This window comes from Danio rerio, chromosome 10, assembly GCF_049306965.1.
Source record: "Danio rerio strain Tuebingen ecotype United States chromosome 10, GRCz12tu, whole genome shotgun sequence".
NCBI lineage: Eukaryota > Metazoa > Chordata > Actinopteri > Cypriniformes > Danionidae > Danio > Danio rerio.
Genome location: NC_133185.1, coordinates 3,790,001 through 3,810,025, shown reverse-complemented (window position 1 = coordinate 3,810,025; position 20,025 = coordinate 3,790,001). Strand labels below are relative to the sequence as shown.

At 37.4% G+C, this 20,025-nt stretch overlaps 2 protein-coding genes across 3 annotated transcripts in view; one reads left to right on the top strand and one right to left on the bottom strand.

The window, feature by feature from the left end:
* Nucleotides 1–1,275: 1,275 nt before the first annotated feature.
* tor4aa (torsin family 4, member Aa) lies at nt 1,276–10,975 on the top strand. Its single transcript, NM_001017561.3, has 2 exons — nt 1,276–1,362; nt 8,244–10,975. The coding sequence occupies exon 2, from the start codon at nt 8,244–8,246 to the stop codon at nt 9,471–9,473; it is 1,230 nt and encodes a 409-aa protein (NP_001017561.3). The 5' UTR covers nt 1,276–1,362; the 3' UTR covers nt 9,474–10,975.
* A 324-nt stretch (nt 10,976–11,299) lies between these two features.
* Nucleotides 11,300–20,025, bottom strand: part of zgc:56235 — a 24,025-nt gene continuing 15,299 nt past the window's right edge. Inside the window, exons 8-9 of one of the 2 annotated variants that reach the window (NM_200217.2) lie at nt 19,032–19,089; nt 11,300–16,152 (exon numbers count right to left, since the gene is read on the bottom strand). In NM_200217.2, the coding sequence (NP_956511.1) occupies nt 16,061–16,152; nt 19,032–19,089 (150 nt within the window). In that variant the 3' untranslated portion in view covers nt 11,300–16,060. The remainder of the gene's footprint in view (nt 16,153–19,031; nt 19,090–20,025) is intronic. The other variant, XM_068223734.2, reaches the window with a different exon arrangement.

Sequence of the window (20,025 nt, the reverse complement as noted above, 5' to 3'; positions counted from 1 at the left end):
TAAAATAACGGCAATTTAATTACAGACATTTACCATAAAAAACAGCCATTAAATTACAGACATTTACCGTGAAATAATGGCCATTTAATTACAGACATTTACCGTAAAATAATGGCCATTAAATTACAGAAATTTACCGTAAAATAACGGCCATTAAATTGCAGACATTTACCATAAAATAACAGCCATTAAATTACAGACATTTACCGTAAAATAATGGGCATTAAATTACATTTACCATAAAATAATGGGCATTAAATTACAGAAATTTTATATAAAATAACGGCCGTTGAATTACAGACATTTACTGTAAAATAACATTCTTTAAATTACAGACATTTACCGTAAAATAACGGCCATTAAATTACAGACATTTACTGTTAAATAACGCTCATTAAATGTCTAAAATTGATCATAAAATAACAACCATTAAATTACAGAAATTTACAGTAAAATAACGGGCATTAAATTACAGAAACTTACTGTAAAAGTGGCCATTAAATAACAGCAATTTTTTTTCAATCTCTGTTATTTTACAGTATATTTCTGTAATTTAACCGTCATTATTTTACAGTTGTTTCTGGCATCCAAGCTGCTAGAAATAAACTAAAATTAGTTTTTTTAAGTGTAGTTAACTACACCCAACACTGCACACAGAACAAATCTACACATATTGAACATTTCGTTACAGTCATTCCTTTGCCACCAGCAATATTGCAAGATCTGTTCACCATGGTTTGCTTTTCTTCTCCAAATCGACTGACGTAATGCAATACAATAAACTCCAAACAAAACAGTGACTTCCATAATAGGACAAACAAATGCAAGTCAATGGTTACAGGTGTTGCACATTCTTCAAAATATCTTCTTTTGTGTTCAAATTCATTAAGGGAAATATAAATAACTTTAATTAAACAACCTAAAAATAAACAACAACCTTAAAAATAAACCCTTAGATGACTTTTTAGTGAATAATTTAATTACAGCAGCTAGTAACTTTGTAACTACACCCAACACTGCACACAGTACAAATCTACACATATTGAACATGTCATTCCTTTGCCACCAGCAATACTGCAAGATCTATTCAACATGATTTACTTTCCATCCCTGAATCGACTGACGTAACCCAATACACAATGAAGTGCAACAAACTATTTTTAAATGCACAAAGGTGCTTCAGAAGGCCTGAGCGCTGGAGGCGTGGCCTACAAAAGTGGGCGGAGTCATGGTATCATGTTAATGTTTGGCGGTGAGGAAGTCGCTTCCTCCGCTGCTCTCTCTCCTCATCAGTCAGCCATCTAGAGGGATCCAATGCTTCAAAACCACACGCCAGCTCTAATTCAAGGCTGTTTACTAAAGGTAAGCCAACTTCAATTGCATTAAACATTCTCTTAAGTTTTACATTCGTCTTCCTGTGCAGTTTTTTGCTCTTGCATCCGATAGATAGAGTTAGATAACCGCTGCAAGCTTAAGCAACTGTTACTTAACTTCCCTTCTTCATATGCGCTGCTGGGAGACTTGAAAAGTTGCAGTCTAGTCTTGATTTAGGAGCCTGCGAGGCACTTTTATTACCCTTGTTTTCCAAAAGGGGTGTGCGAACGGGATTTCCAGGAAGGAAACCATATCTTCTGTGTGGCAGTGGGGATTGTGAAGGAAAAGCAGAATGTGTGGAATGTTGAACTTTGCAGAAGCAAACGGTGTTTGAGTTATACCTTTAGAGGAGAGTTTCAATGTAGTTTTCTCATTTGAAGCAAATAGGCTTGACTTTTTTGGAGTAAAATTTAAACTATAAGTTAAACGAGACCTTTCAGTTTTTATTGAAGTAGTTGTACGCTCGTTCGTTCATTTTAACGGTCGCAATATTGTTTAACGTACCACGCTAATTTGAACATACGCTCTGAAGTCGTATTGAAAATGACAATATTAGATCATTATTAGCAAATAACACTTTTTATGAAACGATATTATTGAGGAGAAAGTCTGAAATTGCGAAAATAAAACCAAATTTTGATTGGTCAGATTTTATTAAAGTAAAGTTGGTTTTATATTCGCACGGTCGTTCATTTTAACGGTCGCAATATTGTTTAATGGACCACGCTAATTTGAATATTCACTCTTAAATTGCATTTAAATGTGACAAAATAAGAAACAATCAGTTTTTATTTATGTAAATTTTATTTTTGCTATTTCGTTCATTTTAACGGTCGCTTATTGTTAAACGTACCACGCTAACTTGAATATTCGCTTTGAAATCATATTTAAGTATGACAATATTTAATCTATTTAATTGACTGTTTACATTATTGAATTATAATGCAATAATTATTTAATAATTAATATTTAATTAATATTTAATAATTAATTTGTGACAAAATTAGCAACAATCAGTTTTTATTGAGATAAAGTTGATTTTATTTTTTCTCAATCGTTCATTTTAACGGTCAAAATAGTTTTTTGTACTACGCTAATTTGAATATTTGCACTGAAATCGGATTAAAATATGACAACATTAGCAAAAATCAGTTTTTATTGAGGTAAAGTTGGTTTTATATTAGCTCGTTCGTTCATTTTAACGGTTGCAATATTGTTTAAAGTACCACGCTAATTGAATATTTGCTTTCAAATCATATTTAAGTATGACAATATTAGATCTATTTAATTGACTGTTTACATTATTGAATTATAATGCAATAGTTATTAGCAAATAACACTTTTATGAAATTATATTATAGAGGAGAAAGTCTGAACATGCGAAAATAAAACCAAATTTACCTTAGTCAGTTTTTATTGAAGTTGGTTTTATATTCGCATGATCGTTCATTTTAACGGTCGCAATATTGTTTAATGTGCAATGCTAAATTGAATGTTCGCTCTGATAACGTATTTAAATATGACAACATTAGCTCTATTTAATTGACTGTAAACATTGTATTATAATGCAATAGTTATTAGCAAATAATACTTTTCTGAAATTATATTATTGAGGAGAATGTCTGAACGTTGCGAAAATAAAACCAAATTTACCCCGGTCAGTTTTTGTTGAGGTAAAGTTGGTTTTATATTTGCACATTCTGACTTTTTAATATATAATTAAAAAAAAAAATGTCTTCGGAAATTCTAATGGGTTTTAAATTCCTGGAGGGCCGCAACTTAACCCTGCACATTTTTGCTTCAACCCTAATTAAACACAGCTGATCCAACTAATCAAGGTATTCAAGACTACTGGAGACTATTAGGCAGGTGTGATTTGGAGGTGGTTGGAGCTAAAATCTGCAGAGCTGTGGCCCTCCAGTAATTGAGTTTTAGACCATTGTTCTAAATAGTAAAATCACATTAGCAGCTGATGACTATCAAAGTTGTTCACAGTTAATTAAATAGTATTAACGTTGTTTTGAAGTCACACTTACATGCAATATTCTAAGTAGCGTGTCAAATTGTCACTGAACGAAAGTGCGAATATAAAACCAACTTTACCCCAATTCGGTTGTTGTCATTCGATACTTTTGATGGTCAGACAATGTACGTATGGGTTTTACTGAAACTGAGCTCTTTTGTTTTGTGCTGCAGATGAAACTTGTTTGAACGGAGTCTCGTTTGCATGTGTATAGCCGTATCGCTGAAGATGCTAGCATCTTACAGGCGAGGTCATGCAGATTGAGATAGTGAATGATGTTGCCACACTCATTCTTGCTGTATTGTGGCGAATGCATATGCAAATTATTAGAAAGATAAACACGAGGCTGAGTTTATTACTGTACGCATGCCGTTTACAACAATGAGTCATCATTTACTGAAGAGTTAGTCAGGGTCATTCAGAGAAAACTCAACAGGACATGAAGAGTTCGATTCATACACAAGATTCACAAGTGTTTTCTGTTTGTTTGCAGTTGTGAATTGCATTATGGGATGTTGATCTCTGCTCTGTTGACTTTTAAGGTTGAAAATTCAACTCTAAAATTGAACAAAGTGACTTTTATCGACATTTTTAGTAGTTTGAAATAATATAATGTAAATAAATAAGTCTGTAAAATAACAGAAAATATACTGGCAGTTTATTTGGGCCCACTTTTAAGATATAAAATTACTATAAGTGAAACCGTCGTACACTCTAAAGTGCACAACTAGTCTACAATAATGCTTAGTTTAAACATTTAAATCAGTAGTGTAATAATTTTTTATTAATTGTGAACAGCGTGTGGGTTTCCTCCGGGTGCTCCGGTTTCCCCCACAAATCCAAAGACATGTGGTACAGGTGAATTGGGTAGGCTAAATTGTCCACAGTGTATGTGTGTGAATGAGTGTGTATGGATGTTACCCAGTGATGGGTTGCAGCTGAAAGGTCATCCGCTGCGTAAAACATATGCTGGATAAGTTGGTTTGTTCCGCTGTGACGACCTCTCTTTAATAAAGGGACGAAAAGATGAAAGAAGAACAGAGGTACAAATAAACTCAATAATTGAATTTAATTGAACACACATGACCAACAATTCCACTTCTTACCAACAAATCCAGGTGGTGCCAAGACTTGAACCTGCAACTATTGGAAAATAAAAAGTTATTAGTGTACTTTTGGTTAACATGTGGTTTTCTAGTGTTATCAAGTAGGGATGCACAATATATAATTTCAGCATCGATATCTCAATGTGCGCATCCGCAATAGTCACATTGCAAGATAAGCAATGTTGAGTCTGAATTATAGTCGGCCAGGAGCTACAGAATTGTATTTAATCACTGTACTTATAAAGTATTTATATGATTTTATGCAACAAAAAATGTTTTTTACTTATAATTTTAGACTCGTTTCTAGTCCAAATATCTACATTTTAAAGCAAAAATAAAATTATTTATTACTAACCCCACCGGCAGATTATTTAGCTGGTTTCAAGGTAAAACTCTTAATTTTGACTTATTTCTGATGACGGTAAAAACAAAACAATATTTTTACTTGCTCTAAGAATTTTTACTATATTTGTACTAGAACAATTATTTATTAATTAATTTAATTATTATTGAATTTCTGTACCCGAATACTGTTAGACTCTGAAGACAAAGTGTGCAATTGTCAGTAGCCAATTTGGAATAAGCTGAAGTTATTATTCAGCGTATTTGTGCTTTTAACACTTAATAAACTACAATTTAATATAACGTCCTGAACTTTCACAGGCACATACACAAACAAATAATGACAAAGTCAAGACAACAAATATTTTTATGTTTCTTTAACTTATTTTATTAAGTTAATCAGGTTTCAGCTATTATTTTATTAAGTTTTACAAAGTTTAACTTAATATTTTCAGTTCGATTTATGTAAGTTTTAGATGACAAGAAAAGTTATTTTGATTCAACTATAAAAATTAAGGTGGCAAGAATGTTTTTACAGTGTACGAAAAGTATACCAAGATCATTTTAACACATACAACTACAACAAATAAAAGTTAATGATTTACTATCATTTAAATACAATATTTATAAATATACCTAGCACCAATTTACTTCTCCCTCAATACCATTAGTTAGCTAATCATTATTGCATTTGAAGTTGGCCTACACCGACAATTAGTCAGGCTGCAAGACTACTTGTTGTGGCCTTAAGTCTGGTTTTTACGTCGCACAAGTGATCGGCGTGACCCATGGCGCATGCCTTATGAGTAGCCGTGCATTTATACTTCTGCGTGCTGCGTTTGTGTTGCTCTGCAATAAGACTTCCCAAACACTAGCGGGCAGTTGGATTTTATTTTCCTCTGTGTCGAGTTTCTTCATGGTTGTTTTGTTTTTCTGAACGCTACCTTAATGCAGCTAAAACTTGCTCATTCAGAGGTGGGAACTAACGGACATGCAACAACTTTAAACAAAACACAAAAAAAAGTTTCAATCTGGAGCTCCTTCACAGGACTCAACACTTGTAAACACTCGCTTCAACGGGCTCGCGGCTCTCAGCACCGCCCACACTCATCCCAGCTACCAGGCTGACCAATCGCAGAGCTTTCGCTACGAATCGTTGCGACGTGTAGTTACTTTTTTTGAGAGGCGAGGGTGAGGGCTATGCGACAGCGTGAAGGCTGCACCGGACCGTGCACTTGACGCAGAAGTATAAATCAGCCTTTAATGGTCAGTGAGTTGGTCTTGTAACCTAAAGGTTGTTGGTTCGATTCCCATTTCCAGCAGGAATTAAAGATGGGGGGAGTTACAATAACTTGCCAAAGTGCCCTCGAGCAAGGCACCAAAACACTAATTGCTCCCTTGGTGGTGTTTGTTTGTGTGTGTGTGTGTGTGTGTGTGTGCTTCCACTCCTCACTCAAACGTGTGTGTGCGCGCACTCGGATGGGTTAAAAACAAGAGGACCCACTCACTTCACATTTCACAATACTAGTGTGCATCCTCAGACAAAACAGTGACACTGATGAATTGTAAGATCTGTCACCGCGAGTCATTTAGCATGCAACTCAAGCATGCAGTTTAGTCTCAGACTAGCCTCAAGCATAGTCTCTGAAACCCGGGGAGTATGTAATAGTAAGTCAGGTATATTTCTGAGTAGAGCTCTTTCAGTTTGAAAGAAATATACTAATAGTACACTTCAGAGTGTGAGGGAAGTACATTTTAGAGAAGTAGAATGAATGAATTATTATTCTTAGTTTTAAAGAAGTGTATTTATAGTAGATTTGAATTAACTTCTTTTTCACAATTGATGCTAAACATGACATAGGAAAAGCATGTCCAAATCCTACACATGTATTGTACTGTGCTTTTTTTTTTTGGCCATGTTTAGGCCTGCCCCAAACTCACTCAAACAACAGTCTCAGCTACTTGGGGAAAAAACAAAAAAATTGCATTTTTACTGTGGTTCTCCTATAGTAGAACAGAAATAAATCTTAAAACACATTTAATTATGCAAGACTACAATGACCTCCTTTTTATTATAGTAATTTTTGTCATCTACATTACAAAGCAGAAGCTGAGTGTATGATGCATGCTGTTTACAACATGAGTCAGCGTGCACTGAAGGGTTTGTCAGGGTCATTCAGGAGAGTAAACGTGCTCCCCTTGAGCAAAACATTCAAGAACACTTATAAAAGTACTGCTTTTATGCAGCAATGCTATAGTAGAAGCATTATAGTTTCCCTAAAAACCTGTCACAGGGTGTCTGCGGGGTCTTAAAAAGTATTAAAAGTTGATAAATCAATTGAGAAAATGAATGCGCTTAATAGGAATTAAAAAGTCTTAATTGTGTGTTTATGAGGTCTTAAATTTTGTTCAAGCGTTGTCCAAAGTGTTTCACTCCAAAAAAGCATAAATATATTTATTTTCTTCCTAATATTAACAACGATGTGCTCGATCCAGAGGGTGCATCTGGCCAAACTCCTTCGTCTGGGTGATGTGACGTAATTTGCGGCAAACGATGGAGGGTTATGTGACATTCTCCACATGTAGCGAAATCATAGAGCGAAACAAAATGGGAAAAGGTAAGTTTGCGTACTCCTGGTTGGAGAAAGACGAGTTTAAACAGTGGCTGAAGCCTGTCGCTGAAAACAAAATGCTATTTGACCCAATCATAACACAGTACACCTGAACAGAGCGCGAGAACAGAAGACCAAACGGAATGACAAATAGTCTGCATAAACAGGTATGATGAGTTCAGCACAGGAGGACTTGTCAACCACAAAAATTCAACATCTGTGGTGTGGGATTACTTTGGATACAGGAAGGCTGATGTATCACATAACCAGGTCATTTATAAGTCAGTCATATATTGCATCTAAAAGCCTGTGAAAAGAGCAAGTGTGCTTGCTTTAGCAATTTCAATGCGATTTGTGTTGACGCTTCTATGTCGTTCCTAGCCGACCATCAACCGCTTTCTCAGAGGATGTCAAACTAACAAAACATTGCTGCATCTCTGATACAAGTTTTATTGATAGAGAAGATTAAAAAGCACTGGGTGTTTGGGTGCTCTGTGTTTGTCTGAGGTGATTAGTCTATACAAAGTATGAAGCTGATCGGTCAGTTTTTGTTACTTGACTTGCGGTGCGGCATTCTGAAAAGTTGGCAGGCTTTCAACTAGGTGCATCTGGAATATGCAAGCATGTCGTTCCCTATATGCGTGCCTTAGTACATTTAAAAAATAGTAAACAGTTTAACTGTAGTGGAGTTGTAAAATAAGCCTATTTCCATAAAAGTGTTTCTTTAATCGCAGACCCTTGTTTATTCCCATGTGTTTACATATATTTCTATATTGCTTTCTACAGATGGGAGAGCAAGACCCCAGCGACCGCTTAAGAGGAGACCAACTAAAAGAGCCGAACCAAAATGGCAAAGGAAGTTTCTCTCAGTTCTCCTCAAGCGTACGTGCCATGGTGCGCATTCGCATGAAGTACCAGGCCATAAAAAAGCGGCGTATGGAGATTGCATCAGCGACACCCCAGATCTTCACATCTCCACGGTCCACCAGCCCGAAGGTTTTCACTTTCGATAACCTCCACGAGCCTGTCAACAGCAACCCAGCTTCCCCACGCAAGCGGAAGAAAAAGAGGAAGGGTCGGGTTTTGTATCCGACCAGCAGCTTGAGGGCCGTACCCACCAAAGAGAGCAGCCGTGCCAAAAACTGCCTGTACTTACTGTGCATCATTGTCTTTCTGCAGGTCTACAACGCCATCGAGAACTTGGACGACCACGTCCTCAAGTATGATCTTGAAGGGCTGGAAAAGACCCTTAAAAGGGAAGTATTTGGACAACAGGAAGTGGCAGAAGGCCTTCTGGGTCATTTACAGGATTATCTGTCAACCTATGTGCATAATAAACCTTTAGTGCTGTCGTTTCACGGACCTACGGGAGTCGGGAAAAGCCATGTTGGTCGATTATTAGCTCAGCATTTCCGCTCGGTTGTTGGCGAGGAGTTAGTGATGCAGTACTTTGTGCTCCACCATTGCCCAACAGACGATGATATCCCAGTTTGCACCAAATCTCTGGAATCTCACATCTCCGAAATGGTCTCCCAAGGAGAGGAAGAGGAGAAAATTCCTGTTTTTATCTTCGACGAAGTTGAACACATGCCCAGACAGCTAATGGACACCTTGCGAGAGCTAATTCAACCCCAAAACAGCAACAAATACTTAAACGCCATCTACATCCTCATCAGCAACCTAGGACACGAAGATATCACCAAATTCGTCCTCCACAACTCCAGCATTGCCATCTCGGGACGTTTGAGCTTGACTCAGGAGCTAACGCCTTGGTTGCGGAATTACCTTCAAGAGCATCACGGGCTGTTTTTGGATGCAGAGTACTTGCCGTTTATGCTTTTGGAGAAGAGTCATGTGATGGATTGTTTTATTGACGAGATGTCCAGGGAAGGATTTTACCCAGATCGATCTCACGTAGAAAGACTTGCGGAGGAACTGTCGTACTATATAGTTGGCGAACGGGAATTTTCACACACCGGATGCAGGCAGGTCGTGGCCAAAGTGAACCTTCTTTAAAACTAAAATCTGCCATGCAGATGGGCATCATGAAGAAAATGTTGTGGTTGGTGGCCATTTTGATTTCATTGTGCGTTCAACACTGTGTCATTGCTGGTAAATATTTGCAGGTGTGAAAGATGTCCGTAAAATAGCAGTTTTCCGTATTTTGTGATTCATGTTTTAATTTTTCTGTTTATTTATGCTTTCGAATTGCAGTATGCGTCCTGGAGCTTTCTTCTAACAACTTTTAACCTCGAAAAAGTTTGAAAAGGTGACTTTTATGGACATTTATAATAGTTGAAAGTGATATAATGTTTAGGTTGGTGTTGTGTATAACGCTACAAAAACCTTGTATTAAACTGCCAGTACATTTCCTGTTATTTTACATACTTGTTTCTCTATATGTTATTTCCTTTATGTTATATTAATTCAAACTACTACTAAAATGTCAATAAAAGTCACTTTGTTAAGCTGTTGAGTTGCATTTTCAACATCGAAAGTCCACAGAGTGGAGATCAAGGTTGGGGCGGTGTACGAAAATAGCTAGGTGACCAACAATCGTTTTCTTAGAGGACGACAAGTTAACAAAACATTGCTGCAGCTCTGATACAAGTTTTATTTATAGAGAAAATGAAAAAGCACTGCAGTGTTTGGGTGTTCTGTGTTTGTCTGGGGTAATTAGTCTACAGAAATAATCATTCCAAAGTATGAAGCTGATTGGTCAGTTCTTTTCACGTGACTCGCTCGAGGCATTTTGTAAAGCTGAGATGTTTTTCATCTGGGAGCGCCTGAAAGGCACAAGATATGCGCGCCTCCATTGGAAATTACAAACTTGTGTGTGGAATATATGTGATATGTGAATGGTCCCCGTCATTTGCGATCTCTAGCAGTTGATCTTCAAGTACAGACATGCTGGATACGCATTCGATTTGTTGACAAATAGGTTGTGGATCTATTATTTGGCTGTTTGTGGGTCCTTCACTGGGCCTTTATCCCTTAGCAAAGAAACTTTCCACAGATGTCTGTTTCTTACTCATTTTGCTAGCTTGGGGGTTACTTTTTTGGGCTCAAGTGACTGAAATGTAACCAAGAGAATATGGTCATTTATCAAAATAAAGACTCAGATAATAAATAAAATGAAAATAAGTAATGATTTCTTGTGCGGCTCAGTACCAATTGATCCACGGACCATATCCCGAGGTTTGAGGACCACTGATCTACATCACAAAGCAGAAGCTGAATGTTTGATGCCTGCTGTTTACAACATGAGTCAGCGTGTACTGAAGAGTTTGTCAGGGTCATTCAGGAGAGTAAATGTGCTCCCCTTGAGCAAAACATTCAAGATCACTTTCAAAAGTACTGCTTTTATGCAGCGATGCCATAGTTTTTGGTTTAATCACAAAATACGGAAACTGTTCATTACCAGATATTTTTTTAAGTGTATGTTTTTCGAGAAAGTTGTATACAGAACCGTCCAAAAGTTGAATGTTAGTAAGACATTAAAAATATTTTGGAAAGAAGTTTTATATGTTTACCAAGGATGGATTTATTTACATTTTTAAAAAGCAGTAAATAGCATAACTGCTATATTAAATGAAATTGATCCCTTTGATTTAAAGCTGAATTTTACTCTCGGCACGATCCTTCAGAAATCAATATTGCTTCAGCCTTTATTCAAAAACCTCTGTATCATTATAATCGGACCAAATGAATGCATCCTTTCTAAACACACTCATTTCTTTCAAAAAGAAAACTCTTACTGGCAGCTTTGGTACTGTATTGTTTCTCATTTACTGTGAAGAAGGCCCGAGCAACAAGCAAAACTCTAAATAACACAAAACAATACGACTGTTTTCACTTTTTATTAGAATTTTTCAGTTGCCACTGGAAAATGGGGTACAGAGACCAAGGTCTTCAGTTCTAAAATTAGTTTGACTATGTGTGTGTGTGTGTGTGTGTGTGTGTGTGTATATTTACACAGTCAAACCTGAAATTATTCACACCCCTGGAAAATTCAGACTAGACCTGCACAATTAATCGTTAAAAGATCGCAATCTCGATTCAACCCCTAGACGATCTTAATCCAGCATTTCTATGATTCTGCCAATCATATTTTCAAGTTCAGGAGAGAAGAAAAGGCGGCTGCACGAGTTTTTTGATTGTTTTACATGCGTTGCTGACTGACACCTCCAAATGATGTTGAATGAGTCACATACTGTATTTATAAGGTATAATTCACCTAAAAATGTCATTTTTGTCTTCAGTTAATGATGTTGTGCATGAAAATAAATGTTTACAATGTCAGTATAACTACTCTAGCCTATATATTGAAAATAATCTGATAATGGTAAATGTCTGATTTTACCAGAGAATAAAATTGTTCAATATGACAGATTGCAAGCATATCTCAAACATAATAATTCAACATCAGAATTATTATAAGTAGAATAGAATTATTTATAAAAACCAGTAGACCCACACATAATATTATTATCGATGTTTGTTTTTACCATACCTTTATTTTACATCTACAGAATCGTGAGAGAATTGTGATCTTTATTTTAAGCAAAAAAAAAAAAAATCGCAATTCTCATTTTAGCCAGAATCGTGCAGCTCTAATTCAGACATTTTCATCATCAAATCATCAAAAAATATTGTTCAAATGTAAATAAAAGCTGAGAAATATATATATATTTTTTTTACACACTGATGCCTCTTGTACCTGATCTTATTATCTTCTGAAAGAAGCCTGTGACATTTCCGGTCAAAAAAAACCTTAAAAAGTAAGTCAGAATTTGCCAGGGGTATAAATAATTTCGGGCTTCACTATACATACACAGGCCATTAAATTATTATAAAAAGAATGCACGCCTAGGGTTGTCACGATACGGGAAATCAATGCAAATCACTACCGAAATTTTAAAAACGTTTATTTCCCGCTAACATTTGAGCGTGTTCAGTGCTGGTTTGCCATTTTCTTCACATGCTCAACAGAAATGGATGTGATTGGCCGTGAAGGTCATCAGTTCTCTGAACTCACCACTGTTTACCGAGTGTAACCACGGATACAGGGAGACTGGACAAACCAGCTGATTGACGTGACTTTAAAACGCTCCAGTGTCCTTTTATCTGTGGTTACACTTAGTAAAGTGCGGTGAGTTCGGTGAATTGATGACCTTGACAGCCATTTCTGTTGAGCATGCGAGCACAATGGCAAATCAGCACTGTTTAAGAATATGCTCAACAGCGATGCTCAAATGTTTGTGGTTTTTAAAATTCCAGTACCGATTGGTATCTAATTCCAGTATTGTGACAAACCTATGCATGCCTAAGGTACTGATGTGTAGCTGAGTGTCCTTTACACCCTGGGTGTGCATTATTTTCTAATAATTCACCAGTCCAGACTGAGTCAGTGTTATTATACTACGGTTACTGCTACTAAAGACAGGGTTCAGATGGTGTGTTTTAAACATTTGTCAGGTTTTTGTCCTCAAAAAGCTCCTCTGTGTGGGACTAGTTTCATACGCATCTCATCCAAAGCCTCAAGTCTTGTTTTGATGTGATCTTTGACTGTTCAGGGATACCTTAGAATGTTTATCAGCCAATCAGAATCAAGCATTCTACAGCGCCGTAGTATGAATGTAGAAATATATATATTTACAAAAGCAGTCACTGGGGTGATGCCCTTAGGTACATGTTAGTACCTAAAGAATTCATGTTGATACCTTAAAGGGGAGCTATTATGCAAAAATCACTTTTATAAGGGGTTTAAACACAGTTGTGTGGCAGCAGTGTGTGAATGTAACCAGCCTCTAATGATACACATTTATTCGTTCTATGATTTTTTATAATCACGCTTCATAAAACAGTCTGCAGAAACAATTTGATTGACATTACCCCATTGTACATGTCATCAGAAGGGGAAAAGCCCCGCCCATTAGTGACCATCTCTCCCTCATTAGCATAAACAGCCCTGAGTGTGAAGCAGCCATCCACCATCAGAGTTTTAAATCTGCCACTATGCTGACACATAGGCGTTCATAGCTCCACCCTCTTTTGAAAAGAGCACAATCTCATTTGAATTTAAAGCGACAGTCACCAAAACGCCACAATTTGGATCAAAGCCTAAAAGGGTCAATTTCAAAGAGCTTTAAAACATTTTTGTGAAGTATTTTGAGCTGAAACTTCACATACACACTCCTGGGTCGTCCTCTAGGGACTTATTTTACATCTTGTAAAAAGGGGCCTAATAGATCTCCTTTAAAGTTATAGACCTTACTCTTCAATGTGGACGTGCACATGTTTTTTCTGATTGTTTAAGAACTTCCAATTCAGTTGCCTATGGGAGAAATGACTAGGGATAATAATAGGCAGAAAACATTTACAAGCAAGTGTTTGCATGACTATACAGACAAAGTAGAATAATATAATATGAGAACATCAGTTTGCAACATCTAGCAGCATAACAAGCTGATATTAACGTCTAAAAATGAATAGAATTGAATGAGACCGGAAGACTCGAGCCAAAAAGACCGCTGAGAATAAGGTGAATATACTAGTACCTAAAAGTTCCATATTAGGACCTAAAATGTACCTCAGTGACAGCTTTTGTACCTATACAGTTTTTGTGTGTGTGTGTATCCGAAAAGTATTGATAGCGCTTCACTTTTTCCACATTTGTTTATGTCACAGCCTTATTCCAACATGCATTAAATTCATTTATTTCCTCAACATTCTACACACAATCCCCCATAATGACAATGTGAAAAGAGTTTTTGAAATTGTTGCAAATTTATTAAAAATAAAAAAGCTGAAAAACCACATCTACATTAGTATTCTCAGCCTTTGCTCAATACTTTGTTGATGCACCTTTGGCAGCAATTACAGCCTCAAGTCTTTTTGAATATGATGCCACATGTTTGGCACACCTGTATTTGGGAATTTTTGCCCATTCCTCTTTGCAGTACCTCTCAAGCTCTATCAGGTTGGATGGGAGGTGATGGTGTTCAGCCATTTTCAGATCTCTCTTCAGAGATGTTCAATAGGATTTAGGCCTGGGCTCTGACTGGGCCACTCAAGAACATTTCACAGAGTTGTTGTGAAGCCATAGATATTTTGATGGTGTGCTTTGGGTCATTGTCCTGCTGGAAGAATGTACAGTACCTGAGCTCAATTTAGAGCTTCGCGCCAAAGGCTGTGAATACTGATGTACAGGTGATTTTTCAGCTTTTTTATTTTTAATAAATTTGCAAAAATTTCAAAAACTCTTTGTTCACATTGTCATTATGGGGGATTGTGTGTAGAATGTTGAGGAAATAAATGAATTTAATCCATTTTGGAATAAGCCTGTAACAAACAAATGTGGAAAACGTGAACGCTATGAATACTTTCCGAATGCAGTGTATATACAGTTGAAGTCAGAATTTTTAACCCCCCTTTAATTTAAAATTAAATTTTTCTTCTTTTTTTAAATATTTCCCAAATGATGTTTAACAGAGCATGGAAATGTTCACAGTATGTCTGATAATATTTTTTCTTCTGGAGAAAGTCTTATTTGTTTTATTTCGGCTAGAATAAAAGCAGTTTTTAATTTTTTAAACACCATTTTAAGGTCAAAATTATTAGCCCCTTTAAGCTATATTTTTTTTCTCGATAGTCAACAAAACAAACCATCATTATATATTACCTTACCCGATTACCCTAACCTGCCTAGTTATCCTAATTAACCCAATTAAGCCTTTAAATGTCACTTTAAGCTATATAGAAGTGTCTTAATTCTCATTAAAATATTATGTACTGTCATCATGGCAAAGATAAAATAAATCAGTTATTAGAGATGAGTTATTAAAACTATTATGATTAGAAATGTGTTGAAAAATCTGCTCTCCATTAAATTGAGGAGAAAAAAATAAACAGGGGGGCGAATAATTCAACTGTGTGTGTGTGTATATATAAATAAAGCACACATACAGCTGTGGGAATTGAAACACCTTGAAAATGGCCAGTATACAATTATATTAATATTTACCCAAAGCAGTTGGTATTTTATAAATACAATTGCTCACAGCAGCACATTTGAAGTGGGTTTCTACTTGCGATTTCCTCCACAATACAGAGTTGCTCTCTAACCATCAATGAATGTAAAAGAAAGTGTTGCAAGCTCTAAAAATACACACGCGTCTGCTGTCTCTTCGGTTTCCTGTGAGCGCTCTCAATAGCCTAAAACCCAAGAAGTGCAACGTCACTCTAACAACCGTCCTGAGAAATAACCTCAGCTACCCTCGTGCAGTTTCTGACCTCCGCTGCGAAACATAAGTGCTTAGCATGCGCTGACATCACCAGAGAAACATTCCCCAATGCTTGCTAATCTACCGCTACTTGTGTATTTTGGTTTGCTGCAGGTGCTCTGTAAATATACGGCCTTCATTAAATAAATTAGGTGACCGGCAAATATTTCCCTTAGAAGGCCAGATCTTTCGGCGATTCACACACAGACTTGCGAAAACCGTCAACATGCTGCTAAGTGTTCGAGTCGTGGAGTGCTAGAGTGTGTGATGTAGTGCAGAAGGGCTGTGAGAGAGGAAGTGAGGACGCTTCTTCGGTTTTTACGCTTCCAACTCAAACCCCAGTCCAACCTTGTGTCCGCCGGTGTTGAAGTTTTTCCCATCAACGAGAGCCGAGAGAGTCAGTTTCACCCCTGGACAACGAGAAAGAGATTAGAAGTCGTTAAAAGACAGTGGGTAATGACTACAAGTGTACAGCGCATGCTATTTATGAACATCTTAATGCTATTTTGTTGAGAATTTGTTTCTTATGTGAGATGCAGTACACCAAGTTGAATGTTGTACACGGTAGCATTGTCTTGCCACTATGTTGCATGTTTAATTCGGTGGAATTAAATAAAAATGTGTGTTTGTAATCAGCTTTGATTGCATGTAATAATGTGTCAGCATCTAATCGAAAAAACATGGCTTAACTGGGTTAATTAAGCAAGTAAGGGTAATTAGGCAAGTCATTGTATAATGAGTTTTTTCTGTAGACAATCAAAACAAATATAGCTTAAAGGGGCTAATAATATTGACCCTAAAATTGTTTAAAAAAATTTAAACCTGTTTTTATTCTAGCCAAAATAAAACAAATCAGACTTTCTCCAGAAGAATAAATATAATAGGAAACACTGTGAAAATTTCCTGAATCTGTTAAACATCATTTTAAAAAGGAAAACAAATTTGTAATCATTTTGACTTCAACTGTATAATAATGTAAAATTAAAACAACATGTAACCCACTGCTCATATAGCACCCACATGCTCTGAGCTGGAAACGAACCGGCAACTCTCTGCATGCAAGTCGGTTGCCCTAACAAGGAGGCTAGAGATATTGGCCTCTGATGCCTGATATCGCTAGAGCACCTTTTGAAGTCAGAGGAGTGAGGTTTACCTGCATAGCACTTTGCTAGCTAGCCTCAGTTATACTTACCCCCCCTAAACTCACTTCCATCCCGGACGAGCCCCCATTGGTAAACCACCGGTCCTACTGCACCAATCCCATTCTGAGCTGGGATCGAACTGGCAACTCTTTGCATGGGAGTCGGTTGCTCTAACAAGGAGGCTAAAGAGCATAGCCCCCCTAAACTCACTCCCATCCCAGACGAGCCCCCATGTGTAAACCATCGGTCCTACAGCACCAATCCCCTTCTGAGCTAGGATCGAACTGGCAACTCTCTGCACTGGAGTCGGTTGCTCTAACAAGGAGGCTAAAGACATTGGCCTCTGATGCCTGTCGCTAGAACACGTTTTGAGGACAGAGGAGTGAGGTTTACCTGCATAGCACATCGCTAGCTGGCCTCTATTACACTTACCCCCCTAAACTCACTCACATCCCGGACGAGCCCCCATGTGTAACCAATCGGTCCTACTGTACCCATCCTGTTTTGAGCTGGGATCGAACTGGCACCTTTCTGCATGGGAGTCGGTTGCCCCAACAAGGAGGCTAAAGACATTGGCCTCTAACGTCTGTCACTAAAGCACCTTTTGAGGTCAGAGGAATGAGGTTTACCTGCATAGCACATCGCCAGCTGGCCTACGTTACACTGCACCCTCCTAAACTCTCTCACATCCCGGACGAGACCCCATGTGTAGCCCACTGGTCCTACTGCTCCCATCCTCTTTTGAGCTGGGATCGAACTGGCACCTCTCTGCATGGACGTTGGTTGCTCTAACAAGGAGGCTAAAGACATTGACCTCTAATGCCTGTCGCTAGAGCACCTTTTGAGGTCAGAGAAGTGAGGTTTACCTGCATAGCACATCGCCAGCTGGCCTTCGTTACACTCACCCCCCTAAACTCACTCCCATCCCGGACGAGCCCCCATGTGTAAAGCAATGGTCCTACTGCACCAATCCCTTTCTGAGGTGGGATGGATCGGGCGATTCTTAGCATGGGAGTCGGTTGCTCAAACAAGGAGGCTAAAGACCATGGCTTCTCTTTTTTTGTTTATGAAAATGGGCTCATTTTACAACTTCCCTGGATTAGATTATTAGCATCTTGCACAAAAATGAAAGATTTTCAGGCGCAATCATATTATGCAATGTGAGATGCTAATGGTCTAATCCGATTCAATGATTTATGCTAAGCTAAGCTCCATAGTGCTTCCGCCACGCTCAAAGATCGGTTGAATAAATTAAAAAGTTTGTAAAACTTAACAGTTTAATGGGGTATAAACGGAGGTCTGAGTTTTCACTGATTTATTTAACGTCTTGTACATGATGGAGTCTAACTCATTGTGTTTTATTAACATCTAAACCCACCACAAACCTCAACCCAGCCCCACAGTAACACTAACCCAAATGTCTACACTCACCACAACCCAAAATCCAACCTCACAGTAACCCTGTGTTTTATTAAAGGCTAACAAGCCTCCACATCAAAGTTCTGTTGGTGCTCCAGAATTGGCCAGCCCAGTCACAAGACATGAACATTATTGAGCATGTCTGGGGTAAGATGAAGGAGGAGGCGTTAAAGATGAATCCAAAGACTCTTGATGAACTCTGGGAGTCCTGCAGGAACACTTTCTTTGCCATTCCACATGACTTTATTAATCAGTGATTTGAGTCAGTGCAGAGATGTATGGATGCAGTCCTCCAAGCTCATGATGGAGTCAGACACAATATTCATTCTGTCTCCACTGCAGCAGGACTTTATATTCTATACTGGACATTATTTTTGTTCAGTGATGAGACTTTTGTCTAAGCAAAGTCAGACCTTACTGCCCTAATTAAATAATTAAAAAGTAAGGCATGATCATATTTTATTGTGGTAAAATAAGCCTAATCTGGAGGCCTTTACCTTTCATATAAACCACTTCTGACACCAAATGATCAACTAGTAGTCAAGTTATTATTTATTGTTCCTAAAACTTACATAGGTGACAAGACTTTTGTCAGGTATTGTTTATGAGTACGACAGGTTTTGTTTGTTTGTTTAAAAAAAAAGAAAGTTCAAAGTATTTGTACCGCATGTTTCATATCTAGCAGGTTCAAAAAATCTTAATAATGTGAAGAATTGTAACAGGATTACCTGGTCGAAGACTCTGAGTGTAACCAATTCCAATCAGACTCGCGTTGTTCACTTTAGCCTGTTGTGTAGGAATAACGAAGAACAGAAACGGTTAGAAGCTTCTCATTAGTACTTGCAGGTGGATTATTAAAAGCAGATTTTTGCCTGAAACAATATGCAAATATGCAACACTGCACCACAAAATCAGCCGTTTTATTGAGTTTTATTTAAAACAATTTAAAAAGCTAAATAAATATGCTTTCCATTTACACTCACCGGCCACTTTATTAGGTACACCTGTATACCTAATATAAAGTAATACGCTTTTTACTACCCTGGTTTTGAGGCTGTGACGGAGAACGTGCAGATATTAGGGCGGCCCGCTCTGATGGCTTGGAAGTAAACACAATGTTGATTTGATAACATTTCTGCATATTAACTAGCCCAGAAAATCCCAAAACATACAGTTGAAGTCAGAATTTTTAGCCCCCGTTTATTTTTTACCCAATTTCTGTTTACCGAAGAACAGATTTTTTTCAACACATTTCTGATCATAATAGTTTTAATAACTGGTTTATTTGATCTTTGCCATGATGACAGTGAATAATATTAGACTAAATATTTATCAAGACACTTCTATACAGCTTAAAGTGACATTTAAAGACTTAACTGGGTTAATTAGGCAGGTTAGGGTAATTAGGCAAGTTTTTTATAATGATGGTTTGTTCTGTAGACTTTCAAAAAATATATAGCTAAAGGGGCTAATAATTTTCACCAAAAAATGGTGTTTAAAAAATTAAAAACTGCTTTTATTCAAGCCATAATAAAACAAATAAGACTTTCTCCAGAAGAAAAAATATTATCAGACATACTGTGAAAATTTCTTTGCTCTTTGAGTCTTTCATCTCCTTAAAACTAAAGAAGATGTTTAGAAAAATGCGGATTCCTCATCAAGATGGCACCGCAGATGGCCGCCTCGGTGTGGAGCTTTCTTCTCCATTCACATTTGTACACA

Excerpts from the sequence above, each read along its gene's own strand:
- tor4aa (NM_001017561.3), top strand. The coding sequence starts at position 8,244 with ATGGGAGAGCAAGACCCCAGCGACCGCTTAAGAGGAGACCAACTAAAA.